The sequence below is a fragment of the Parasteatoda tepidariorum genome, chromosome 4 (genome assembly GCF_982258835.1).
Source record: "Parasteatoda tepidariorum strain Cologne lab strain chromosome 4, Ptep-v5.0, whole genome shotgun sequence".
NCBI lineage: Eukaryota > Metazoa > Arthropoda > Arachnida > Araneae > Theridiidae > Parasteatoda > Parasteatoda tepidariorum.
This window is the reverse complement of record NC_141758.1, coordinates 73,820,355-73,847,893: the sequence shown is the minus strand read 5'-3', so window position 1 is coordinate 73,847,893 and position 27,539 is coordinate 73,820,355. Positions and strand designations below refer to the sequence as shown.

The following is a 27,539-nucleotide window of genomic DNA, read 5'->3' as shown; positions in this document are numbered from 1 at the left end:
TACTGTCACAAATTCAATTTTAATAAAATTGGTAATTTCACAAAATACTTCATATACATATTTTGATTCTACATATTTTCGAAAAAGCCTTAAATATTTTTGAAAATATTTTCTTATTTTACCATATTTTTGTGTCAGGTTTTTTAATATAATTTTTAAATTTCACAAATTATGTCTGAATTTTCACAAAACAGGTACCTCTAAAAAACCTAGACAGATCCCTGACTACAGTTGTTTTTTACAAACAGAATGTTGTAGTAAGAAAATGTATCATTCAGCCAATTATAGCCACCATCAGTAAAGTCCCTATTTCTAAGTCTCATGATATTGAATGTCTTATATCCAACTGAATTAAAAGAAAAAAAAATCACAAACAAATTTGATATTAAAAGCTCTGGACAAGATAGTTAAAATACTTTCTTATAAAAAATTGTTAAATAAAGTTAGACAATGAGATTAATAACTAAAATGAAAATTATTGTGAACAGATCCTTTAAACATTATCTGTATAAACTTATAACAAGAATAAAGTTAGTCAGCAGTATGAACAGAACAGTGAGCATAAAAATCCTTAACAGAGATAAACTCTAACACCCGTATTCACCATGGAAACTAACCCTCACGTTTTATACGAGCAACTCCAGGTTAGATTCCAAAATTTCATTTCACCATGGGCCTAACTGCTAGTGAGTTGAACCCAGAGTTAACTAACTTTAAACAGAAGATTTCCCCAGTTTGAGTAACCACTGATGCGCAGTAGGCGATTTTTTATTTGTTTATGTTTTCAAAATTAACACTTTTGATGTTCGGTTGCTTCTTTTATGTTCAGTGAGGTCAATTTATTATTAGATGTAACTATAATTAATTTATATCAAGTAAATGCTTATTAATAAAATGGATATTAAGTTTTTCCTAATTTAATATATACCAGAGAAGATATTATATATATTTCTTCAATTACTATTAGCAGTCGTTGCTGCACTTAAATTATTTTTCACTCGGAAAAAAAATCCTGGATAATACAGATTGAATCCATAATAATAGTTCACAAGAATAGCATAAGAAATTAAAATTCTAAATAATTTAACCAGCTTTTATTTATTTTTTTAAATAGAAAAAAAAATTCAAAAAAAACAATGGATGCTTGAAAGAAATACAAAAAAGAATACAATTCATAAAATGATTATAGATCTTGATGATATCTTTCGAGATGATAGATCTTGCCCAAAAATATAATATAGTTTACAGATGAAAATGCAAATAATTTGCAATATTTACATATGAAGATAATGAATGAACTTTTAAAAAAAAATTTCATCCACCAAATAAAACTATTAATAAAATTAAAAACACATACAATATTTTTAATCTATATTAAAACTTATGCTGAAATAAATATTATTTAATCAAAACAAATCTTGATCTGAGGTAACATTTAAGCTACACAATAATCAGCATCAAATAAGCATTAGAATTTAGAATAAGCATTAGAATTAGAATAAGCATTAACTTTAATAACCATAAAACAATCAGCTGAACATTTGGAAAAAATGGAATCTTTAGGGAGGGATTCATTGCTTAATACTATATGAAGTTAAAATGCAATCTTTAATTAAAATTTTTTTTAAATATATGGCCTGAGTACTTTATGGCAAGGGGTACCACTCTAACGAAAATTTCAAGACTGAACTTATTTTTTGACCAAATAATACTGTCTAGTGCTGTTTACCAAACTTTTAGAAATTTATTGCTCACTGATATCAAAGTTTACCTTTCCTTGATAATAGCCTACATATTAAATGAATCATTTGATTATTTTTGCTAAATATGTTTTTCTTTATTTTATGTTTTTTTTAGCAAACAAAACTAAAATAACAGCTAACTTTGTATACTTTTTTACAGCTAATACTGAACAACCTGAAACCATTCATATCTCAATTTTTCACTTCATCGTTACTTATTTTTTGTCCTAGCACTATAATTTCTTTCTTTTTAAAAAAAAATAATCTTAATTAAATTTGGCCAGCATGACAATAGGTTATGGTGGGGGAAGCAAACTCGAGCAGATTTAGATTCAGTAATAGTACAAATTTAATTGCACAAGAAGATGAAGTTCAATCATTCCCATTTGCCAAGAATTTAAGAATAAGATTTAGTGAAGTTGACAAAAATAAGATAAATAATAGTCCTGATGTCATTACCATATCATATGTTTTCATTAAGATATATTATTTTTTATCTTGACGAAAATTTTTTTTAAAACTTCTAATGAAAAAAGAAAGAAAACTTAAAATTAAATTGCTAGAATTTATTAGTCCATTCATTTGTCTCAAGACTGATTTCAGTCCCCAGAATTGAAGAGTGGTACCCATGTTTATGACATCTGGGGCATATACAACTGACATATTTCCATTTACAATTATTTAAAAAATTAAATTGTTAAATGTGTGATTTTTTTAAAAATTTTGGAATATTTGTTCAGATTATGATATTCGCCCTTAAAAAAAATCGTTATCTTATTAATCATATCCCCTACGGTTTTTCTATCTTCGGCAGATTTCAGCACAATAATAGTCATTTGTAACTTCTTCTTAATAATAGGAATTTGTTGATTTATGCTTATCTGAGCTGAGAAGTTTATTTTATACAATTTCATTTAAAGTGTTTAAAAAATGAAAATTCTTTTTAATGGCTTAAGTTATGAAGGGAAGAAAAAATTTAAAAATGTGTGAATAAGGATGAGGAGGATGTTAGCATAATTCCTTTGATTGTTGTTTGAAATAAAAGTATTAAATAATTGTGTGAAATAAAAGAATTTTTAATTGAATTTCAGTAATATTTCTATGTTTGTGCGCAGCCTTATGATATCAATAATAATAAAATATCTAAATTCATAATAATAATACTTAGATCCTTTTGCTCATCAATACAAGTCAGTTAGGAAAATTAAACTTAAATTTTTTTTCATTTGTCCAGTAAAAGAGTGATTCAAATTTTATTACTCAATGCAATCTTTTTCTTATTCTTTCATAGAAAATTTGTTTTAACAACAGCAACAAAAAATCAAACTGTTAATAAGGCTGTAAATCTGCCACCGGAGAGCAAGTTAACATCGAGTTTAGAAATCCCAAGTTACAAAACAGACGGTCCAAAAATAATAAATACACTTTTTCAATCCTGGTCAATATTTCCAAAAAGGGGCTTCGGAACTGGTAATACGTGTTAGTTCAGTGTCAACAGTGAATAGGGGGGTAAGAATTAACTACAAGAACCAGGTTTCTCCCTAGTATGAACAATGCTGTGTCTCATCAGAAGACTGTTGCATGAAAAATTCCTATTACATATACCACAAGAATAAGGCTTCTCTCCAGTATGAACACGAAAGTGTACAGCCAGACTTTCACTGCATGAAAAACTCTTATTACATATACTACAAGAATAAAGTTTTTCACCAGTGTGAACATGACTGTGGTTAGTCAGACGACTTTTCCGTGAAAAACTCTTATTACATATACTACAGGAATAAGGTTTATCAGTGTGAACAAGATTGTGTTTCGTTAGATAATTTTTTTGTGAAAAACTCTTGTTACATAAACTACAAGAATAAGGTTTATCACCAGTATGAATATAATAGTGTTGAGTAAGTCTACTTCTGTTTGAAAAACTCTTATTACATATACTACAAGAATAAGGTTTCTCCCCAGTGTGAACACGAAAGTGTTCATTCAGATGACTTCCTCGTAAAAAACTCTTATTACAGAAACTACATGAATAAGGTTTCTCCCCAGTGTGAACACGATTGTGTTCAGTTAGATGACTTTTTTGTGAAAAACTCTTGTTACATAAACTACAAGAATAAGGTTTTTCACCAGTATGAACACAATAGTGTTGAGTAAGATTACCTTTTTGTGAAAAACTCTTATTACATATACTACAAGAATAAGGTTTTTCACCAGTGGGAACACAAAAGTGTTCATTCAGATGACTTGAATCTGAAAAACTCTTATTACACATACTACAAGAATAAAGTTTCTCACCAGTGTGAACACGACTGTGATTAGTCAGTTGACTTTTTTGTGTAAAACTCTTATTACATATACTACAAGAATAAGGTTTCTCACCAGTGTGAACACGATTGTGGCGATACAGATTACTTCTGTTTGAAAAACTTTTATTACATATACTACAAGAATAGGGTTTCTCCCCAGTGTGAACACTACTGTGTTTAATCATGTTACTAAAATTTGAAAAACTCTTGTGACATATACTACAAGAATAAGGCTTCACACCAGCATGAAAAGTACTATTCTTAGTCAGATCACTCTTAAATAAGAAAAACTCTTATTACATATGCTACAAAAGAAAAGGTTTTTCACTACTATCGACAGGACTGTATTCAGTCACATTATTTTTTGTGAGAAAATCCTAACACATATATTACAAGAGTCAGATTTTTATCCAGCAAGAGTCCGATTGTGGTCAGTTTGATGATTTTTCCATGAAAAACTCTGATTACACGTTTCACAAAAATAAGTTTTCTCACCAACTTGCATGGTCATTGTATACTTAGTAATATTAGCATTTGTTCCAAGTCTCACAGATCACCTTGTATAAAAAAATGTGTCTTTACGTAAAGTTATTGTATATAATTAATGTCACAGAAATGTAATAATTACTTATGCTTCAAATGCTAAGTTTATCAGAACAATTAAATTAAATTTTAATAGAAATTAAAATATATTTTATAAAAAAAAATTATTTCCTGAATAATAAGAAAAGAAGTTGAGACTGATTTTACATCTAATATTGATATGGACAGTAATGTTTAAATTATTAATAATCTACTTAAAAATCATAATAGTATCATTTAAAATGTTTGAAAGCAATCTATATTTTATTCTTGTTAATTGTTCAAACCTGATTAGTCTATTTAGTGCAGCATTAAAAACGCTGTAATTATGGTTATATATGCCTAGTCAAGAGTACAATTAAATTCTAAATAATATTTGCAATGACAATGTCTGTCTCTAGATGTATAATGAAGATTTCCTAATATAAAAAGATAATTGTGCCATAAGAGCAAGATCTGCGACTAGGACTGGGCGATATTAGAAATTATATATCGTGATATATCGTCAGTTTTGCATCGCGATATAGCGATGTATCGCGATATAGTATTTTTGAATTTCATTTACTTTAAGGCACAGAAAGTCAGATTTCTATCAAGACTTCATACGCATATTGATTTAAATCAATTTATAAATTTGAAAATATATATGTTTTGCTAAAGAAAGATATTAAATAAATTGACTAAGATGTACAAATCTTACTTAAAATATTTATTGAAAAAATGTGTGTAGATACAGAATGAAATATTTGCACATCTTTATCGTTTATAAGGTATAAGCAGTCTTAATTTAAGTTCACCCCTAAAACACCCTTAATGAAAAAAAAAATTGTTATTAAACAAAAGCTGATTTCAAAATTTCAAAATATATTTTAATTAAAATAAAAGTTAGATTGACTAAAAGCCGAAGTTTAAAATTAAAAATGTTCGAATTTTAAACTAAAAAGTAAACATAAGATTTGTAATAATTTCTTAAAATTTTCGTTCTCTGAAAGATTTCTCAGTTTAAAAGTAAAAAGGGAATTTTATAAAGATATCTAGCTGAAATTATTGAAAGAAAATTTAAAAAATTAAAAAAAAAGTTTGTTAAGAAATTCATTATACACTTAAAACAAAGTGTTAAAAATATTTTTTTTTTTTTTTTAAAAAAAGAAACTTTTTTTAACAAATCAATATTTGCTTGTACTATTATGCGTAAATAATTACAGAATTATTTAGTTCGATCGTAATGTTCAAATTCTTAATGAAGAAGTAAACACAAGTTTTGTTATATTTTCTAAAGATGATCACGCAAATAACAAAAGATTTCTTAGTTTAAAAATAAAAAAATAAATAAAAGTGAAATTTAGCAATATATTTACCTAACAGCATAGGAACAAAATTTAAAAAATAAGTTCGTTAAAAAATTATTTGTATGCTTAAAACAAAGAGCTAAATAAATTTTAGAAAAAAAATGCTTCTTAAACACTATTTTTATTATTATTTCATATAAATAATTAAATTAAATTAAATAATGACCGAATTATAAACGAAAAACAAAGTAAGGCAAAGTTTCTTAATTAAATTCTTAAAAATAAAAACAAAAGAATTGTGATATTCGGTAATATATTTAGCTAATTAACTAATAATATAAAACAAAAATTAAAAAAAAATAATGATTTTACTCTCTAATAAAACGAAGTAGTAATTGATAAAAAAAAAAAAAAGAAATGAATAAAATTCGCAAGCTTTTCAAATTCTTTTGAACAAATAAAGTTTATTGACTTATGTCCAAAAAATAAGTTTCGTTTTAACTTTATTTCTAAAAATAAAAACAACTCAAGATTTATAAATTTAAAATCAGTAATAGAAGCCCATTAAATTATTAGAAGTTTTATCCGAAAGGTTTTTAATAAATTAAAAGAAAGTAAAAAAATAACCTAACAAATTTATTTACTTTGTAATTTAATTCCTTATGGGTGCCTTAAATTAGATTTCCGATAATTTTCACATTTAAAAATATAAAAAAAGTTTTGTCCGAAAATAAATAAAAAACTTACCTAATTAATGAAGAAACTTTTCTTTATAAATTCTTTTCAATAATAGATTGCGTTCAGAACAAGGTTACGACGGCGATCACGAAGTTAATCCCATTGAAAATAATCTACAAGAAACGATTTCAAATCGCGAAGGTGCGAAAACGAACATGTGATATAACGATATAAGGTCTCAAAAGTGATTTTGATTCTACCGCTCATCAGTCAAGGCCGTCTCAACATAACGAAACAATATCGTCTTCCACAGCGCGAGTTGGCATCGGAACGTAAGAGAAAGTCCTTGCGTGTATCGCTATATCGTTATATCGTCTTCTTCACTCGACGGCTTAAGGGTGTCTTGGAGAGAGATTCTACTTTCGTCGTTCTCCATGTTAGTCTATGGAGAATTATATGATTCTTAGCCTACTCATTATATAGTCACTAATTAACATTTTGGAATTTCTTTTGCTTCATTGTATGCTTTGAAATGTCTACTATTAAACTATCTTACAAAATTTTCAGTTGGAAGATTTTAAATATTTTTAAAACTTTTTTGAAACTAACATGTTCTTCGAGAGACTGAAATTTAGGAGATAAACTTTAATTACAAGTTTATTTTTAACATTTTTGGAAAAATTTTAAGACAGATTTAAAGCTTAAGACACTCTCTATAACTTAAGATTAATATTTTAATTCTAGGTTTTATACATATTACGTAAATCGTAAATTAGTTTCAATAATTTCAATCATCAGACTCAAAATTTCCTTCCCCTTCTAAAACCCTTTTCAACATAATTACCCACAGCGAAAATTACCCTTTGCACCGCAGGAGGCTGAAACCAGCTTTCACTGTGATTTATGACTCTCCCTACCACCTTTTCTTATGTGCATCCTCATGCATTTCTGTTTGTATTTCATGCTTAGATTTTGTGGAGGAGCGTTTGTTATAGATTATCGTAGATTGCTAATATGGGACATTACTTTTAAAATTAAAAAAAAAGGCTGCATTGACGTCGTCAGATAAAATTTATGTATATGTATATATATATATAATATAAACCGAAATACACGCATGGATTGATAAAAATAACTTTTTCTAATAATGACAAAAACATGACATTAAACAGAAGAAAATTATATTTCACAATCAAATCAATATCTTTTACTAACATTCAATATCTAATTATGAAAACTGAAACATCTTGTTTCTATGATGGAGAGTGTTCCGTAATCTACATCCTCATATATAATTTTAGAATCTTCTTTAAGAATTAAGTTTAAAAAAATATACAAATTAGGAATCGCAAAATATAATTTAAGAGCGGGAGAAAACGATAAGAAAATCGTCAGAATCACTATTAAGATAAACGGAATTAAAACTTTAAAAACAGTTTGATTGCCGAATTTAGTTTGAAGTGTCTCAAATAATTCAATGACTCTTTCAATTCCTCTATGTTTTTTCGGAATCTAAACATACATTTTTAATCTCACCTTCTCAATTGATGAATGATCATGTTTTAATTTTTTTTTTCTTCCCTAAAGTGTTATTTTGTGATCCTTTTTTTTTTTAAATCTCATTTGTGACAAGAATTCTAGACATTTATCGAGAAGGTAGTATTTACGGAACATTCTATACACAATTCAATGAAAAAGTACTATTAAGTGAGCAGAAAATTACTAATCAATTACAAATTATCTAATATCGAGTGATAATCAGTAAAAAGATTGATATCCATCGAATTTAAATCAATGTTTCTTTATTTGTCATGACATTTACAGAATACATTTTTCTTTTCGAAAACTATCAGTGAGACAATTGATTTTGTGAAGAAATAAAGGAAAGATTTTTTCTATGCATGGCTCTCTTATTTTATTGAAAATGTAATTAATAAAATATTTAGAGTAATCTGTGTGTAATTATCAAGTGAACAATATTATATATATATATATATATATATATATATATATATATATATATATATATATATATATATATATATATATATATATATAGAGAGAGAGAGAGAGAGAGAGAGAGAGAGAGAGAGATGGATAGATAGATATATTTCAAGCGTAACAGAGGGGAAATCACCCAAATATTTTATTCTAAAAAATATATTTAATATTTTTGAAAACAAAAATTCTATTAGGATATGCTACTTTAGGGTGCAATGTTTAATTAATTGGCATAAAATAATAAAAGAACCTCATGAATAAATTGATTAAATGTAGTTTTAACAGAGGGGACAAATAAAATCCCATATTTTTATCTAATCCCATATCATTATCTTTATTAAATCCCATATTATTATAGCACTCTTATTTAAGCTAAATTCTGATATTTAGACCGTCCGAAACATTACCTGTGTTTTATTATTTTTTTATAAATTATCACATTTCGAGGAAAAATAAATTATTATAAGACAGAAAGGATATGGAATGTAACAGAGGGGACGTCTTACAAATTTGACTAAAAGTTAAAGGGAAATATCACTATTAAATGTGACTCTTCGGTTATTTAAAATCGGAGTTGGCAGCATTACTATAATTGAAACCCGTACTACATCTTTATAGTTATATTTGAAAGTTTTTGTTTTACCAGACTCTGTTTAAAAAGAAAAAAAAAGTGCATCCTTTGCTTCTTTCTCAATTTCAGCTTTTCGGGCAACAAAATTAACTACCGATTTTTTTCCAAGAACTTTTTACACTTGCGAAACTATCTATAGCAACATCAAAAGATTCCCAGTGTTTTAAATGGTGACTGGCATACATTAAATATGTCGGGTCCCAAAGTCCACCAAGTTCCTAAACAAATCTATGCCTCTGGGGGTACTGATCGATGTGTTGCCTTGTCTTTTGGATTGGATTCAAAATTATGAGGCTACGGAGTTGAACATTGGTAGCCGCAAGCTAAAATTTGGGTCTGCTGTTTAACGACGGTTATAAAATAAAAAGTCAATCGAGTGATTGTCGCAAGTCGCTATATTTAGTAATTCTATGTATTTATTAGGCAAATAACGGTGATTTTAATAGAAAATTCACATTTTCGTCAATAGCACATACACATTTTATATGGTGTTTTACCTAAGCATGAAATATAGATAGGAGACACTATATATTTGAGATAATTTTTGACTTAAAATATAAGAAAATTTTTTTTTGACAGTAATTACTGCATAATTAAACAGGAACAATTTATTTAACAATATAAATCAAACTATACGTAAAATCGTTTTATTTTTAATAACGGATTCTTCTTTAAAAAAGAGTTTGTTTGGTAGAATTAGTCAAAATCATGAATGCCCTCTATGATAAATTTTCATGCAGAAGTGATAAATAAATTTATATAGATTTATATAGATGATAAATTGTCATGCACTGATCATGCAGAACTCAAAAAATAAATAAATAAATGAATAACTTTTGAATTTATAAATTACAACAAATTTACTTAAAAATGATACCAAATACAATGATATTGCTTAAACTTTAAAAATTCACTACTGGTTTCAATTGGCACGGAATTCAACAATCATATATATATATATATATATATATATATATATATATATATATATATATATATATATATATATATATATATATATATATATATATATATATATATATAGGGGAGAGGGGGGCACATTTCAACATGGGGCACCTTTCAACAACTAGAATTTCTGCCTTCTAATATTGCTTAATGATTCACCAATATGCCAGACAATAAGCTTTAACTATGCATAACTGTTGACATTTAGTTTTAAGCACTTTCTTTTTACCACTGTTGTGTTACTCTGTGGAACATGTTTTAACATTCCAAAAGTAAAAAGACAATTTTGATTTTAAAACTGTTTATCGACCAGTAATCTTTTAATAAAGTAAGTGATATTTATTCATCTGCTAGCTTATTTAATTCTGCTTCTAACTGTATCATTTATTAGTAAAAAGTCTTTTTCTAAAGTGGTTGATAATACTTTAACCAAAATGTCTGTACCAGGGGCAGATTTCAACAGAGCTTAGGGGGCACATTTCAACAGTGTTAAAAGGTGTCCCAGGCTTATTATTTTTTTGTTAAGTAATCTTGCAGAAGTCATTAGTCAGCAAAAAGCCCATTAATTGCGGTTGTTATATTTTAAATACTCAACTTTTTCTGTAAGGCATTATTCTAAATATTTTGAAAAACATGTGAATGTGTTCAAGGAAGCATGTTTGTAAAAAAATTTTCAATTAAATGAAATGAAATTTTTTTAAAAGCTTAAAATCAAGATTCAGTTTGTTGCATTGTTGTTGAAAATAGAATTTATTTACAAAGAATTCATTAAAAGCATCAATAAAATAATTATTTTAAAATTTTGTAAAAATATTCAAGAAAATTTAATTTGGAATGAAAATAATTTAATTTTAAGAAAATTGAAAAGTTTAGGGTGTAACATTATATTTAATAAAATTCTCAATTCTGATATTTTACCTTCTTACAATTTATAAAAATGTTGCGAACATATAAAAAAAAAAACTCTAAACCAGAAGTTAGTGAAGAAAACGTTGAAAAAACAATGTAAGCAGTCAGAAATGGTGCATGTTTAACAGCAGCAGCAGACTTATTTGGAATAGACTTTTCAGCTTTATTTTATTAATTAAAAAAAAAAAAAGTCAAATAATTGTTTGGTTGGTGAAACCAAACAATGTACAACTACTAACACACAAAATGCTACAGTTCTAAATACACAAGCCAACAAGTTTTTGATGTCCAGCAAGAAACCCTGCTTTGTGAATACATAATTACATGTTCAATTCTCAATTATAGTCTAACTTACAGACAAGTTCGAAAACTTTCCTATGATAACGCAAAGTGTTTCAACTCCAAAATTCCTAGTAGCTGGGACAAAAATGAAACGTCTGGAATTGACTGGGTTAAAGGTTTTATGAAGTGTCACCCACAGCTTACTTTAAGAAAACTGGAAAACACCAGCTTTGCAAGAGCTATAGCTTTAAATAAAGAAAATGTTCAAGAATCTTTCAACAATTATGAGAGAGCTCTTAATTCTGGTCATTTTACAGTGGATCAAATATATAACTTGGATAAAACTGGAGTTTTAACATTTGTTCCAGCTCCGAATGTTGTTGCCAAGCTAGGAGCTGGTCTGGTGAGGCAGGTAGTTTCTGGAGAGCGAGGAAGCATGATAATCAATGTTTTATTTTCCAGAATTAGTAGTATAGAGGACATTAGTAGTATAGAAAGAAATGACATTAAAATGAAACTGCCTCAACCAAGTTTAAGCTACGTAACAGCTCGAACTGTATTTTTCATGACATTCTCCGTAAACTTTGAATTTATTAAAGACCAAATAATGTAGAAAAAATCTAAATCAATCCAATATGTTCATTCATTATTATTATTTTATGAGTAAAGTTAATTTTCCAAAATGTATGATTTTGTTACGTTCTCTTCAGTTGTTGAAATGTGCCCCACCACCCGTTGAAAACTGCCCCCCAGGAGGGGTAGATTTCAACAAAATACATGGTTCACTAAATATGTAAAATTAGGTATTTTGTCTTTGGTTTAGACCTTTGGAAAAAATTGAGAGGTTACCTCAAATATCAAATTAGTAAATAAAAATTAGAACTTAGATTTTGAAAGCAATAAAACTTCGAAAATAATTCTTAAGCAAAAACTGTTGAAAGGTGCCCCCCTCTCCCCTATATATATAATCGTCGTTTGATTTGAACTTCAAATTATCTTGGTTGAGATGATAATAAACTAACGAAGGAAAAGAAAGTAACTATGAGAACTTTAAAATGAAAATGATAACTATAAAATATTACGCTTTACTTAGAATTGTAGAAAGAACACAAAATACATATAGGCTTTATGAATTTTCTTAGAGTTCAAGCTTAAAAACACTGAAATTATCTAAATTTAAAAAATCGGAAAAAAGTAACAGTGATAGTAGAACCACGTTTGGAATTTAAAACGCTATGCATGTAACATTATGAATAAAATTTAAAAAGTGAATAATGAAGTAAAAGAAATATCTCTAAGAAATTTTTTTATTGAAATTTTAAATAATTAAATTGATAAGATTTCACGAAGTATAATTTATTTGTTATAAAAAGAAAAACTTGCTTATTTCATTCACCAGGAAAATAAGAAATTCGTGCTTTTACTTAGTCCTTTTCTGAAGTAAGGCATGACCGCAGTGGTCAGACCCATGGAGTTGTCAGACCTCCCAAACAGTGTAAAAAGAGTGTGAAATGGGGGTTTGACATGATTGACGACTTAACTGTACTACTTGGGGGAAAGAAAAGCACCTGGTTATTTTTGTCCGAGTGTCTCATCGAAGTTTTTCCTGACTCCAAGACACCCTTAAATCACATTTCTGATGTATCGCTTGGAATGAAAGTTGCTGTATCGGTTTGCCGATATAGGCGTTAAATCGATATGTCGCGATATATCGATTTATAGCCCAGTCCTATCTGCGACAGGTAAACAGTTTAGAGAAATTACGCTTTTGCATTATTTCAAAACACTTTTTGTCATTTAATGTTATAAATTATTTTGCTGTATTCATTGCCAATGTCAATTCGATAAACATTGTGTAAGTATCTTAGTGAAAACAAACTAAAATCAATGAATATATTTCACACATATTAAAGCAAGAATTGCTATATAACATGATGCACAAATTTCGAGCACATTTTTCCTGATTCAGATTTCTTAATATATGTATATCCAGGGACTACTTATTTGTAAACACTTGTTTAAAGTCTTAAATGCATAATTTAGTACTTATATATGATTTGCTTTTTCATGGTGCATAGCATTTTTTAACACATAGCATTTTTTAACACATTTTTTCACACATATTAAAGCAAGAATTGCTATATAACATGATACAGAAATTTTGAGCACTTTTTCCTGATTTGGATTTCCTAACACATTTATATCTAAGCTCGGATTGCTTTGATTGAATGATTGACCCAGCGAGTAAGAAGGGGGGATTGACCCTTTAATGAGGGTAGTATAGTGAGATGAGTTCTTTGCTCAAGCTTTTAGCTTTCTATTTTCATTAATACGGCTTTGGCTGAAGCTAGATGGCGCAGAGCATCTCTCCATATGGCAACGCTTCGCATGCTTTCACCACTAGCATGTGGAGAGTCATAGAAGCAGGAAGTAATTAGTTTCTGTCTTCATTTTCAAATATTTTTTAATCGTTTAGCTTAGTAAGCTGTTCAGAACTGTTGTTGTTGCTGTTAATTTACGTCTCACTAGAGCTGCACAATGGGCTATTGGCGATGGTCTGGGAAACATCCCGGAGGATGATCCGAAGACATGCCATCACAATTTTGATCCTCTGCGGAGGGGATGGCAGCCCCGCTTCGGTAGCCCGACGACCTACGCGTGACGTCGAGCACTTTACGGTAGCACAGTTTAACGGGGACCAATACCGCACACCCTCGGTCCCTACGCAGACTGATCCAAGTGGTCACCCACCCAAACACTGACCGCAGCCAGTGATCTGTTCAGAACTGAAAACTACATTAAACATAGTTCTAATAGAAAGCGTCATAAAAATTATTAAAAATATTTTAAATAGTTAAATGCGAAATATATTAAGAAAATGAAAAATATCGAGTACATTCCTATTAAACTGAAAAGAGGAGGAGAGAGAAAGGTGAAGGGTCAAAGACATGGAACAGGTCCTCTCCCCAGATGGAATATTCGATCGTTGCGATCGCCTATTGGCGATCGCAACACTCGAATACGCCATCTGGGGAGAGACCGGTTTCATGCCTTTAGCCCTTCTCTCTTAAAAATGTACTACGATATTTTCCCTTTTCCTAATATTTTTCTTTTTTATTCAATAAAAATATTTTTTAAAATATCCGTGATACTTTTCTTTAGAATAATGTTCTTCCTCTATTCGCGATCGCAACACTCGAATACGCCATCTGGGGAGAGCCCGGTTTCATGCCTTTAGCCCTCTCCCTTTCCTCTCCTCCTCTTTTCAGTTGTATAGGAATGTACTATGATATTTTCCCTTTTCTTAATATTTTTGCTTTTTATTTAATAAGAATATTTTTTAAAATTTCCATAATACTTTTCTTTAGAACTATGTTTAATGTAGTTTTCAGTTCTATATAGTTTTTCAAGTTAAAAGATTTCAATCTATATGAAAATCAAGAGAGAAACTAACGTACTTCCTTCCTCTATGACTTTCCACACGCTAATGGGGAAAGCATGTGAAGTGTTGCCATAGGAAAAGAGTTCTGCTCTACGCCACCTGCAGCCCATTTCGATCGCCAATGACTTTCCACACGCTAATGGGGAAAGCACGTGAAGTGTTGCCATAGATAGAGAGTTTTGCTCTACGCCACCTGCAGCATGTTCCGATCGCCAATAGACAGCAGACGATGGATGGTTGACTGATAGTGAAAGTGCTTTGATAGTGAAAGTGCAACACTTTCACTATCAAAGAAGTAGGAAGTGTGGCATATGTAACTTTGTATTAACCATTTTATGTTAGTTTCGGTTTCTGTATCTCATCAGGTTGTTGTTAAATGTGTTCGTTTGTGATGTTAGGACATACCCATCTATTTAATTATTATTTGAAAGATACACAATGGAAGTACGTTAGTTTTGTTCTTTATTTTTGAATAGATTAATAATTTTCAGTTAAGAAACTATGGAACTGAAAACTACATTCAACATAGTTCCAAAAGAAAGCGTCGTGGAAATTTAAAAAATTGTTTTTGAAAATTAAGCCCGAAACATATTAAGAAATCGGAAAATATCGTAGCACATTCCTATGCAACTGAAAAGAGAAGGGGGGAGAAGGTCTTCGAGTCGGCCTTCTCCCCAGATGGCGGAACCAGAAGAAATTAAGAAAACTTTCTTTGTATCCCTCCGCTTGTGTTATGCCTAACTCGACTGCTAAAGGCATCACAGGAGGGACTACGACTGTGAAGTTAATACATCTCTCACATTTCAGCACTCAAAAACCCGGTGACCTTAATTCCAGCTCTCCCAGTCTTTCACAAATACAGCAACTAGTGGTATACGCAGGGCCTGATTACCGAAAAGGCACAGGAAGCAAGTGCTTCCCCTATTAAATTCTAGGGGGCCCCCAAATGACTGAAATTAAGGGCCCAATTTCTTATTTTTTGTAGCCAAAAAAAAATATTAATAATAAAAGAAATAAGAAAAAAAAATGACTCCAACAAAAACTCTCGAAAAGAAAAAAAATGGGATGCTTAATAAATGGGATGCTTTGTGTTGTTTTGCCGCTAGTAAAAAAATTGGCATAAAAAAAGAGACTCATCTTGCAAAGAACCTTTCGTATAACAACAAGTAATTTTATAATTTAATTTAGTGAAATATTTAAATTTTTTCAACATATGTGCTAGCTACTCCCTCATGTTTTTGTTACTATATATAGTTGGCTACTATACATGTTGGACCCTACTTTACGTGCATTATAAAGCACGTAAAGAAGGGTCCAACATGATTGCATAGGATCTCTGTATTCCTTTCTAAGGTTCTAATAGTTTTCACATGGTTCTTCCCTCTTTAAAATGTATTGTTTATGGGTGAAAAATATCAAAAGTTTCTTTTGCTCAAGTTAGGGGGGCCTCAAAATCCTATTATGCTTCCCCTATTTTCAGAGGTTAATCGGGCCCTGGGTATACGTTCATCGAATTCTATCCCTGATAAAATTCTGGTGGGGAGTCTTGTAGCGTAACCACTACGAATATTAAACATCAATTCACTGGTATATAAGACACGCTAACTTGATTCAATCACGAGGTACCTTTTGATAGATGAAGGTTAGCATGGTCGATAACTCCGCCCCCACAAGATCATGTTTTCGTATTAAGCAGACACTGTTGAAACTCATTTCAACAATAACTAAAATACATTTTAAAGTTCACTTCCTTTTTAGCATTATTGGATGCCGGCTATATTTGAATTCCAAAGTTTGAAAGTTTTGCAACTTAAATAATGAAAGTGCTGTAGCCAGTGTCGTAACTTCAGATCTCTAGGCCCTGGGGCAAAATTTTTGACCGGGATCCCACTCAAAAAGTTACTGTACATTATCTCTAACCGTCATTTTAGTTATTTATGTATCATGTCAGCAAATATATTTATGAAAACAAGTTACTTGTTCAGATATAAAGTGGATTATGAAATATTGAAAGTTATCCACATGGCAAAATGCAAAATTTGAGCGAAATCGGTTCATCCTGAGACATTTAATTTTTAAAAAATGCTGTACATACAAAACTCTATTTCTCAGGAACTATTCAACCAATTTCGTTCAAATTTTGTATTTTTCCACGTGGAATTAGATACTTTAAAATGATGCAAAAAACTGTATACTTTACAATTCAAAATATTTTCAGACTATTATTAAATGAAAAATAATAAATATTTACCATAAGTTATTTTTTGCAAGGAATTATCTTTGGATAAAAGAATTTTATAATGGTGTGCAAAAATTTTTCCATTCCCATAAAAAGCTCTCGAGCTATGCCGAAATACAAAAAAATAAAATTTTCATTTGAGGGTCCATACCTTGGATCTCCCACCCGACCAAACTACTGAGATCATATTTCCCAGATTACGGGGGTTAGAAAATCGAATCCATTGAACGAAAGTTATGTTTGTTGAGAGAAAGTATGTTTTTATGTCTGATTATGTAACTTAAAATATCATCTGCACTAATTAATCAGCATATTTGAAGTCACACCCTCGAACTATTAAGATGGTGTTCTAATAAACGTGGAGATCCGATCATTAAATCAAACGTTATTCAGGGTGGTCCTTTTTTTTTGTTGCTCGCTCTACATTAATGTTACCAATTTGCGACATCTTACAGAAGATCTCTGACTAGGAAAAAAAAAAAGCTATTCATGTTTTCTACTCTTGTTCCCCCTGTCCACGCCCCCTTTTCCTCCAAATAAAATTTTAATAAAATATCTATTTTATAAGCCTTTTTAAATCGGTTACTGTATCGTTGTGAGGGTCTTTTCAAGATAAACCATTATAAAAATGATAATTATTTATTGGTCTCATATCCAAAAACTTTAGCTCGCGTTTTGGAAATCAGAGACTTTTTTTTTTTAAATTGGCATATATAGCCACATTTTAAAAATTTACCATTGAGAGAATATTCAGAAATTTTTTCTCTATATACATCGATTTTATTACTGATAACATTTTATAAAAAATTTTATTGAAACTTTTGCACTAAAAATATATTTTTGTGATTTTAATTGTTTAAAGTATAAGTTAAGGGTTATTTTTATTCCAATACAAAAAATTAGCCTCATTTATATAAATTATTACTGGTGTATAAACAGGGTTGGGTTTTTGACGTCAAAAAGTGGTTTTTGACATGACAAGGGTATAATACTGGTTTAAACTGTCAAAAACCCGTCAAAAACTGAAGTTTGCCAAGAAAATATATAAACTTCAAAACTATCAACAGTTGCCATGCATTATATTGAAATTTAATTATACTATAGGTAATCAGCAGGTTTTAAAATATTTTTAATTAAAATTAAGGTAAAATAACAGATTTAAAATCTCAGAAATTTATATTCAAATGCATGTGCAGAAAAATTTTGCACAAAAATTTTTTAAATATTTATGTTTAAAAAAATTTTTTTTTTCTTTTTGATACTTAAGAAAATTAAAAGTTCATTACTATGCATTTTTTACATATAAGGAACATATAACTAATATTTATAAGGAACTTACAAGTTATGTTGTATAAATACAAACTTGATACACGTGTATAAAATTTTTTTTTAAATGTTATACTGAATATCTTTATTATCCAGTATGTTAATTTGAATTTAAAAGTAGTTATATTTATGAATAATGATAAATATAATTTATATTGTTTATTATATTTATTTATAATTATTACACTTATCATTTTAAAACAATTTTTATCTCTTAATTTTTTTCTCTCCACTTGTATTAAGAATACAAATAATGCATATCTTGAAAGCAAGAAGTAATTATTCAATAGCTGAATATTTAGATATTCAACAAAACTATATCGTATTCAGCAAAATGAAATTCACAAGTATTTGCATAAACTAAATTTTCAGCATAGTAAATGAATAGGCTGAATATACTGTAAATCGACACTAACTACTCTGTGTATTTAACAGAAAGCACTTAAATTTGTATTATCTTATGTTAAAAAGATTATTAAGAAGATTTAAAAGAATATTAAAAAGATTTTTCTTTAAAAGAAGATGTCTAATGTACAAAACTGCTAATGTTTATCTTTAAAAATGTCTAATTTTTAGTATAATCTATACTATACACTAAATTTGGTTATAAATAAATTTCTTAATAATATCACTGCAGATTTTCAGTAACACATGAAAATGAATACATAATATTACAAAAGATGTGAGTTTTCAAAAGTACAAGATTTTGGTTACTATTCAAAATATAAGTGCTTCTTAAAAATTTTAAATTTATTTTTTCTAGAACATATTTAGAAACACTATCCTTTAAAAAATATATAAATTTTATGTATTAATTAAATTCGCATATGAATATAGGTTTTTGACATTTTCGACATTTTTGACAGTGAGGTTTTTGACGTGACGGTTTAAACTGTCACAAGTCAAAAACCTGCCAACCCTGTGTATAAATATTTTATATGATTTCAAATAAAAGAGAATAAATGCATAACGGATTTAGTGTTTCAGCTCTGCTATACATAATGTCGTTATCCTATAAGATAAGAATAAGTAGGTAGCAGAGTTGGTCGTCGATTACAACTGTAATTGATTACAGATAATTACAGCTATATAATGAATTACTTGTAATCACGATTACAAGTAATCAAAATTTTTGATTACATCAGAGTAGAGCAAAAATGTAATCGATTACATTTGCCAATTACAGTAATCAATTACTTGTAATCATGATCACAAAGTTTACAACTGTAATCGTGATTATAATGTTTGATTACTACTGTAATCATGATTACAATACTCAATTACAGTAATCAATTACTTGTAATCATGATTACAAATATTCATAATTTTGATTACTGCTGTAATAGTGATTATATAACCAATTACTGTAATCAATTATTTGTAATCGTGATTACAAGTAATCATAATATATGATTACATGTAATCTAAATACACGATTACAAGACTATCATATTCTTATAAATGATTATATTTTTCAGTAGATAGTATAATGTAACTTGCAATGATACATTTTGTACATATTTACATGTATTATATTTTATATGTATTTATATACCTACATTATGAATGTAACTAAAATGTATGTACATATGATTTTATATAGTGCATATCTACAGACATTTTAATTACACACACATGTACATACACTTATATAATAAGTATAAACTTTATGTACTTATGTATATAGCTAATAATTACGTATGTATGTGCAAACAATGTAAGACAAGTACATTTATACACAATGAATGCATGCATTTCATGCAAATATCTGTGTATGTAAAACGTATATCCATGTTCATGTACGCATGTATATACAAGTACTTGTTGTTTATACAAACATTGTCTGTACAATGTATGCCCCATGCATGCATGTACAATTTATTTATAAACAGTATAAAGTATAATATATGTATACATGCGCAATATAGGTATATATGTAGTATGTACAATATATGTCTGTATACATGTACACAATATGTTCATGTTTAATGTATGTATTCAAATATGCATAATACATTAGTGTACGATTGTACGTACATTGGGAGTATTTATATTTTACATACATTCGACATGCATATATTGTACAGATGTACATATATACATTCGATATGCATAAATGTACATACTCACATTTAAGATGTATATATTGTACAGATGTATATACATATAGTGTACAGATGCACATTCATCTAATGTACATATGATGTAATGAACATATAATGTACATATGTGCATAAATATCATCATCATAGTTGACCAGACAACCCAGTGTGAGCCAATGCCTTCTTCTAAAGATTTCTCCATGACGACTTCCGATTTATCTTTGATCTCCAATTTTTTCATTAATTGCGAGAAAATCAGACTCCACTGAGTCAGCCCATCTCAACTACGGCCTTCCCTGCTTTCGTTTTCCTCCGAAAACGTACAGAATAGAGTTAGGTAGTGTACAAGTATCATTTATAAAACAGCATTTTTCAAAAAATTTCTTGAGTATTACTTTTTTGATAAAAACATTTTTTTTAGCTATAACTATTAGATCAGAGAGCAAAAATACGTTATATTTAGAAACAAATTTCTGAGATAAATGAAATGAGTTCTAGAAGGACAACTTCTGATTAAAATTAACCCAAAACAAAAATATTAAAACATTAGAGTTTTAAAACCTTGTATTTAATTTTTTTCAGTATAGATATTACTAAAACTAATAAAATGTCATACACATTACCCTGCTCTAAAATCTTAATAGGAAAAATTATGATATATATATATATGTAACATAAAAAGCTTCTATTAATCTCTTTATGTTACCTAATTAATTATGCAAATCTAAATGCTTTCTCACACTTTTAAAAGCCACATCCTGTTCTTAAATCTATTTTTGGCTCAAGTATGCATAAATTTAAATAAAGACATTTTTCCTTTCAATCTTCACTTGACCTAGACTGCATCATTTTACATACATATTTATATATATTATATAAGACAAAATATATAATATATATATAAGCTGAAAAAAAGCAAATGAAGTATCATGTATTGTTCCTTCTTTTCAATGAAATTTGTAGGTAGAAGGCCATCGGTTTTCTCCCTCTTTATTATTGTTAAATTAATATTTTGTGTGTGTGTTTTGTTTAAAAAAGTATATTAGTTTTTGAACTTCTTTATTTGTGAGACTTTCTTGTTTTGCAAAAATAAGCGTGTAGCCACAGAGTTTCAAATTTAGTCCTCTCAATTTCCTTACTCATTTGTTTTTTCTTTTTCATGAAATTTTTTTTAAAAGAACACGCTGATTTTACGATTGGTGAATTGTTTAAGTTTGTATTAACATATTCATACAGGAAATACTCTCAGAACCTGTTTAGTCTAGCTTCTGTCACCAGTCAATTGCTAGCATAATGAATTTTACTAGCATAATGATTGCTAGCATAATGAAGTTTGAACAATATTTATTGTACATGCAAATAATGTATTATTGAGTCCAATACTTAATTTATTTCAAATAATTTATTTCTTAAATCATTTCAAAAACATTAAAACAATTAATTCTAATTTCAGTTTTAAGACATTTCATAAAACATTCTGATAAGAAGATATAACTTTTATTTTAGATAGTTTTAAGTTTTATCAAATGCAGAAAAAATTTGATCAAAAATTAATTTTTATAAAAAAATATTTATTTTGATAGTAAAATATGCAAGCTTTATCCTGAAAATATATAATACCAGGGGTCGGTCCAGGGCATATTTACTGTCGTTTAGCGGTACTTTCACAAAATCAATGTTTGGAAAATTGGTTGTTCCAGAAAACACTATTTAATACATTTTCGAAAAATATTTAAGTATTTTTTTATTTTACCATATTTTTGTGTTAAGTTTTTTAACATAATTTTTAAATTATGTCTAAATTTTTACAAAACAGGTACCTTTCAAAAAAACCTAGACAGACCGCTGACAACAGTTGTTAAATAAAGTTAGACAATGAGATTAATAACTAAAACAAAAATTCTTGTGAACTAATCATTTAAACATTATACGTATAAACTTACAATAAGTTAGTTAGTAGTATGAACAGAACAGTGAGCATAAAAATCCTTAACAGAGATAAACTCTAACACCCGTATTCACCATGGAAACTAACCCTCACGTTTTATGAGAGCAACTCCAGGTTAGATTCCAAAATTTCATTTCACCATGTAAGTAACTGCGTGTCAGTTGGACTCAGAGTTAACTTTAACCTGAAGATTTCCCTGGTTTGAGTAGCCACTGATGCGCAATAGGTGAATTTTTATTTATTTATATTTTCAAAATTAACACTTTTGATGTTCGGTTGCTCCTTTTATGTTCAGCGAGGTCAATTTATTATTAGATGTATCTATAATTAATTTATATGAAATAAATGCTTATTAATAAAAAATATTAAGTTTTCTTGATTTAATATATTCCATAGAAGATATTATAAATATTTCTCAAATTATTAATAGCAGTTGTTTCTGTACTTAAATTATTTTTCACACGGAAAAAAAAGATTGTGGATAATACAGATTGTGTCAATAATAATATCACAAGAATAGTGTAAGAAATTAAGATTCTAAATAATTTAATTAGCTTTTATTTATTTTTTTAAATGAAAAAAACAATCGATGCTTGAAAGAAGTATAAAAAAGAATACAAATCATGAAATTATTATAGATCTTGATGATATCTATCGAGATAATAGATCTTGCCCAAAAATAAAATATAGTTTAGAGATGAACAGGCAAAATAATTTGCAATATTTAGATATAAAGATAACGAATGGCATCTTAAATGTTTTTATCCATAAAATAAAACTATTAACAAAATTAAAAACATATACATTATTTTTAATACTATATATTAAAATTTATGCTGAAATAAATATTATGTAATTAATACAAATCTTGATCTGAGGTAACATTTAAACTACACAATAACCTGCATAAAATAACTAAGTAACCACTTAGAATTTTATAACCATAAAATAATCAGCTGAACATTTGGAAAAAATAGAATTGTTTGGGAGAGATTAATTGCTTAGTATAATATGAAGTTAAAATGCAGTCTTTAGTTAATATTTTTTTAAATATATGGCCTGGCTACTTTATGAACAGGGGTGCCACTCTAAAAAGATTTCAAGACATAACTTATTTTTTGACCAAATAATACTGTCTAGCGTTGTTTACAAAACTTTTAGAAATTATAGCTCATTGACACCAAAATTTACCTTTTCTTGGAAATAGCCTACATATTAAATCAATCATTTGATTACTTTTCCTAAGAATGTTTTTCTTTATTTTATGTTTTTCAAGCAAACAAAACGAAAATAACAGCTAACCTTGAATATTTATTTACAACTATTACTGAACAACCTGAAACCATTCATATCTCTATGTTTCACTTAACTGTTACTAATTTTTTGTTTATTTTGTTGTAATTTTAACTTTGGCCAGCATGACAATAGATTAGGGTAGAGGAAGCAAACTCAAGCAGATTTAGATTCAGTAATAGTATAAATTTAATTATACAAGTAGATGAAGTTCGATCAATCCCACTTGTCAAGAATTTAAGAATAAGAATTAGTGAAATCTGAGAAAAAGAAGATAAATAAAAGTTCTGACATCATTACCATATCATATGTTTTCATTAAGATATATATTTTTTATTTTGACCAAATTTTTTTTAAATTTTCTAATGAAAAATGATTCAGATTATGACATTTGCCTTTAAAAAAATCGTCATCTTATAAATCATATCCCATACAGTGATTTTCCCTAGCATTGGCACAGCACAATAATAGTCATTTATAACTTCTTCTGAATAAGAGGAAAGTGTTGATTTATGCTTATCTGAGTTGAGAAGTTCATTTTATAGGTACAATTTCATTTAAAGTGTTTAAAAAATGAAAATTCTTTTCAATGGTTTAAGTTATTGATAATATGTAATGAAGGGAAAAAAAAGTATTAAAAATGAGCGAATAAGGATGAGGAGGATGTTAGCATAATATCTTTGATCGTTGCTTGAAATAAAAGAATTAAATAATTGTGTGAAATAAAAGTATTTTGAATTGAATTTCAGTAATATTTCTATGTTTGTTTGCAGCTTTATGATATCCATAATAAAAAAATACCTAAATTCATAATAATAATACTAAGATCCTTTTGCTCATCAGTACAAGTCAGTTAGGAAACTGAACATCTTTTCCATTTGTCCAGTAAAAGAATGATTGAAATTTAATTACTCAATCAAATCTTTTTTTTTAATTCTTTCATAGAAATTTTTTTAAAAAAATAGCAATGAAAATTCAAACTGTTAATAGGGCAGTAAATCTACCACCATAGTGCAAGTTAACAGAAAGTTAAGAAATTTCCAGTTACGAAACAGACAGTTAAAAAATAATGAAGACACTTTTTGAATCGTGGTCGATATTTTCAAATCAACTGGAACTGGGTGTTTCGTGTTAGATCAACGGTGAGTACGGGGTTAAGAATTAACTACAAGAATCAGGTTTCTCTCTAGTATGAACAATGCTGTGTCTCTTCAGATGACTGTCGCGTGAAAAACTCTTATTACATATACTACACAGATAAGGTTTCTCACCAGTGTGTACACGACTGTGTCTCATCAGAAGACCTTTTTGTGTAAAACTCTTATTACATATACTACAAGAATAAGGTCTCTCACCAGTGTGAACACGGCAGTGTTCAGTCAGCTTACTTCTATGTGAAAAACTCTTATTACATATACTACAAGAATAACGCTTCTCTCCAGTGTGAACACGACTGTGTTCAGTCAGATTATCTTTTAATGAAAAACTTTCATTACATATACTACAGGAATAAGGTTTCTCTCCATTATAAACACAAAAGTGCGAAGTCAGATATCTTTTGAGTGAAAAATTCTTATTACATATACTACAAGAATAAGGTCTCTCGCCAGTGTGAACACGACTGTGTTTATTCAGATTACTATTTTGTGAGAAATTCTTACTACATATACTACAAGAATAAGGTTTCTCTCCAGTATGAACACGAAAGTGCAAAAGTAGATATTTTTTGCATGAAAAATTCTTATTACATATACAACAAGAATAAGGCTTTGCACTAGTATGAACACGACTACGCATAGTCAGATCACTCTTAGATGAAATGCCCTTATTACTACAAGAATCAGGTTTTTCATTAGTATGAACAATGCGGTGTCTCATCAAATGACTTTTGCGTGCATATTTCCTATTACATATACTACAAGAATAAGGTTTCTCCCCAGAGTGAACACGAAAGTGTTCTTTCAGACGACTTCCATGTAAAAAACTCATATCACACAAACTACATGAATAAGGTTTCTCCCCAGTGTGAACACGATTGTGTTCAGTTAGCTTACCTTTTTGTGAAAAACTCTTGTTACATAAACTACAAGAATATGGTTTCTCACCAGTATGAACATGATAGTGTTGAGTAAGACTACTTCGGTTTGAAAAACTCTTATTACATGTACTACAAGAAAAGGGTTTCTCCCCAGTTTGAACACTACCGTGTTTAATCATGTTACTAATATTTGAAAAACTCTTGTGACATATACTACAAGATTGAGGCTTCTCACCAGCATGAAAAGTACTATGCTTAATCAGATCACTCTTAAATAAGAAAAACTCTTATTACATATGCTACAAAAGAAAAGGTTTTTCACTGTATTCAGTCACATTATTTCTCATGAAAAACTCCTAATACATATATTACAAGAGTCAGATTTTTATCCAGCAAGAGTCCGATTGTGGTCAGCTTGATGACTTTTCTATGCAAAACTCTGCTTACACGTTTCACAAAAATAAGTTCTCGCACCAACTTGAATGGTCATCGCATACTTAGTAATATTAGTATTTGTTCTAAGTCTCATATATCACATTGTATAAAAATATGTGCCTTTACATAAAGTTGTAGTATATATTTAATGTTAAAATTGTCACTGAAATGTAATAATTACTAATGCTTCAAATGCTAAGTTTATCAGAACAATTCAACTAAATTATAATAAAAATTAATGTATATTCTATAAAAAAAAATATGATTTTCTTAATAATAAGAAAATAAGTTGAGACTGATTTTACTTCTAATATTGATATTGGAAAAAATAAAGAAAAAGCAATAGAAATATTTAAATTATTAATAATACTTAAAAATCAAAATAGGAGTATCATTTAAAATGTCTGAAAGTAATCTATTTTTTATTCTTGGTAAATGATCAAACCTGCTTAGATTATTTAGCGCAGCATTAAAAATAAATTTTAACCTTGTAATTATAGTTATATATATGTTTTGGCTACAATTGATTTACTGCGAAACAAAAAACTGACCTTAAGAAGCTAATAATATAAAGAATGTTTAATGATTTGGACAATACAATGATATAGACTAAATAAAGTTACATATTATAGGTTGATATTCTGATTATTTGACAAATATTTTATCATATGCACAGAGATACGAAAGTCTCAAATTAGTAAGGACAAAGAGTTTATTTAATATGCCTCAAAAAAATTTAGTTATCCTAACCTATTACTATTGTTAGTTGCTTAGCAGGCTAACAAAATAAATTTTTATGTTAGTCTAAACACTGCTCAAATAACATATTTCATGAGTAACAAACTTTTCACATAAACATTATTAGGAGACTTCTTGAGACTGTTCGCAAATGTAGACACTTTAACACAAACTGCCGAAATAACTTTCAAACTAAAGTTTCAAATGCCTAGTCACGAGTACAAGGAAATTCTAAATAATATTTGCAATGACAATGTCCATCTCTAGATTTATAATAAAGATTTCCTAATGTATAAAGATAATTGCGCCATATGAACAAGATCTGTAACAGGCAAACAGTTTACAGAAATTACGCTTTTGCATCATTTTTCTTCATTCATTGCCAATGTCATTTCGATAAACATTGTGTAAGTATCTTAGTGCAAACAAACTAAAATCAATGATTATATTTCACACATATTAAAGCAAGAATTGCTATATAACATGATACAGAAATTTTGAGCACTTTTTCCTGATTTGGATTTCCTAGCACATTTATATCTAAACTCGGATTGTTTAGATTGAATGATGGACGGCTACATGAGGGTAGTAT

General features: G+C 28.5%; 1 protein-coding gene across 1 annotated transcript; it reads right to left on the bottom strand.

Annotated features, from left to right (window-relative positions):
- Positions 1-27,539, bottom strand: LOC107451152 (uncharacterized). The gene is made up of 2 exons (XM_016067164.4): positions 24,901-27,539; positions 1-4,338 (listed from the first exon to the last, which is right to left on the bottom strand). Exons 1-2 carry the CDS (start codon positions 25,951-25,953, stop codon positions 3,259-3,261), a joined length of 2,133 nt encoding a protein of 710 aa, XP_015922650.2. The 5' UTR covers positions 25,954-27,539; the 3' UTR covers positions 1-3,258.

Coding starts and splice junctions, on each gene's coding strand:
- LOC107451152 (XM_016067164.4), bottom strand. CDS start 25,953: ATGATTAAACACGGTAGTGTTCAAACTGGGGAGAAACCCTTTTCTTGT. Junction 4,339..24,900: donor AGAAACCTGATTCTTGTAGT/TAATTCTTAACC, acceptor ATGTAATAAGAG/TTTTTCTTATTTAAGAGTGA.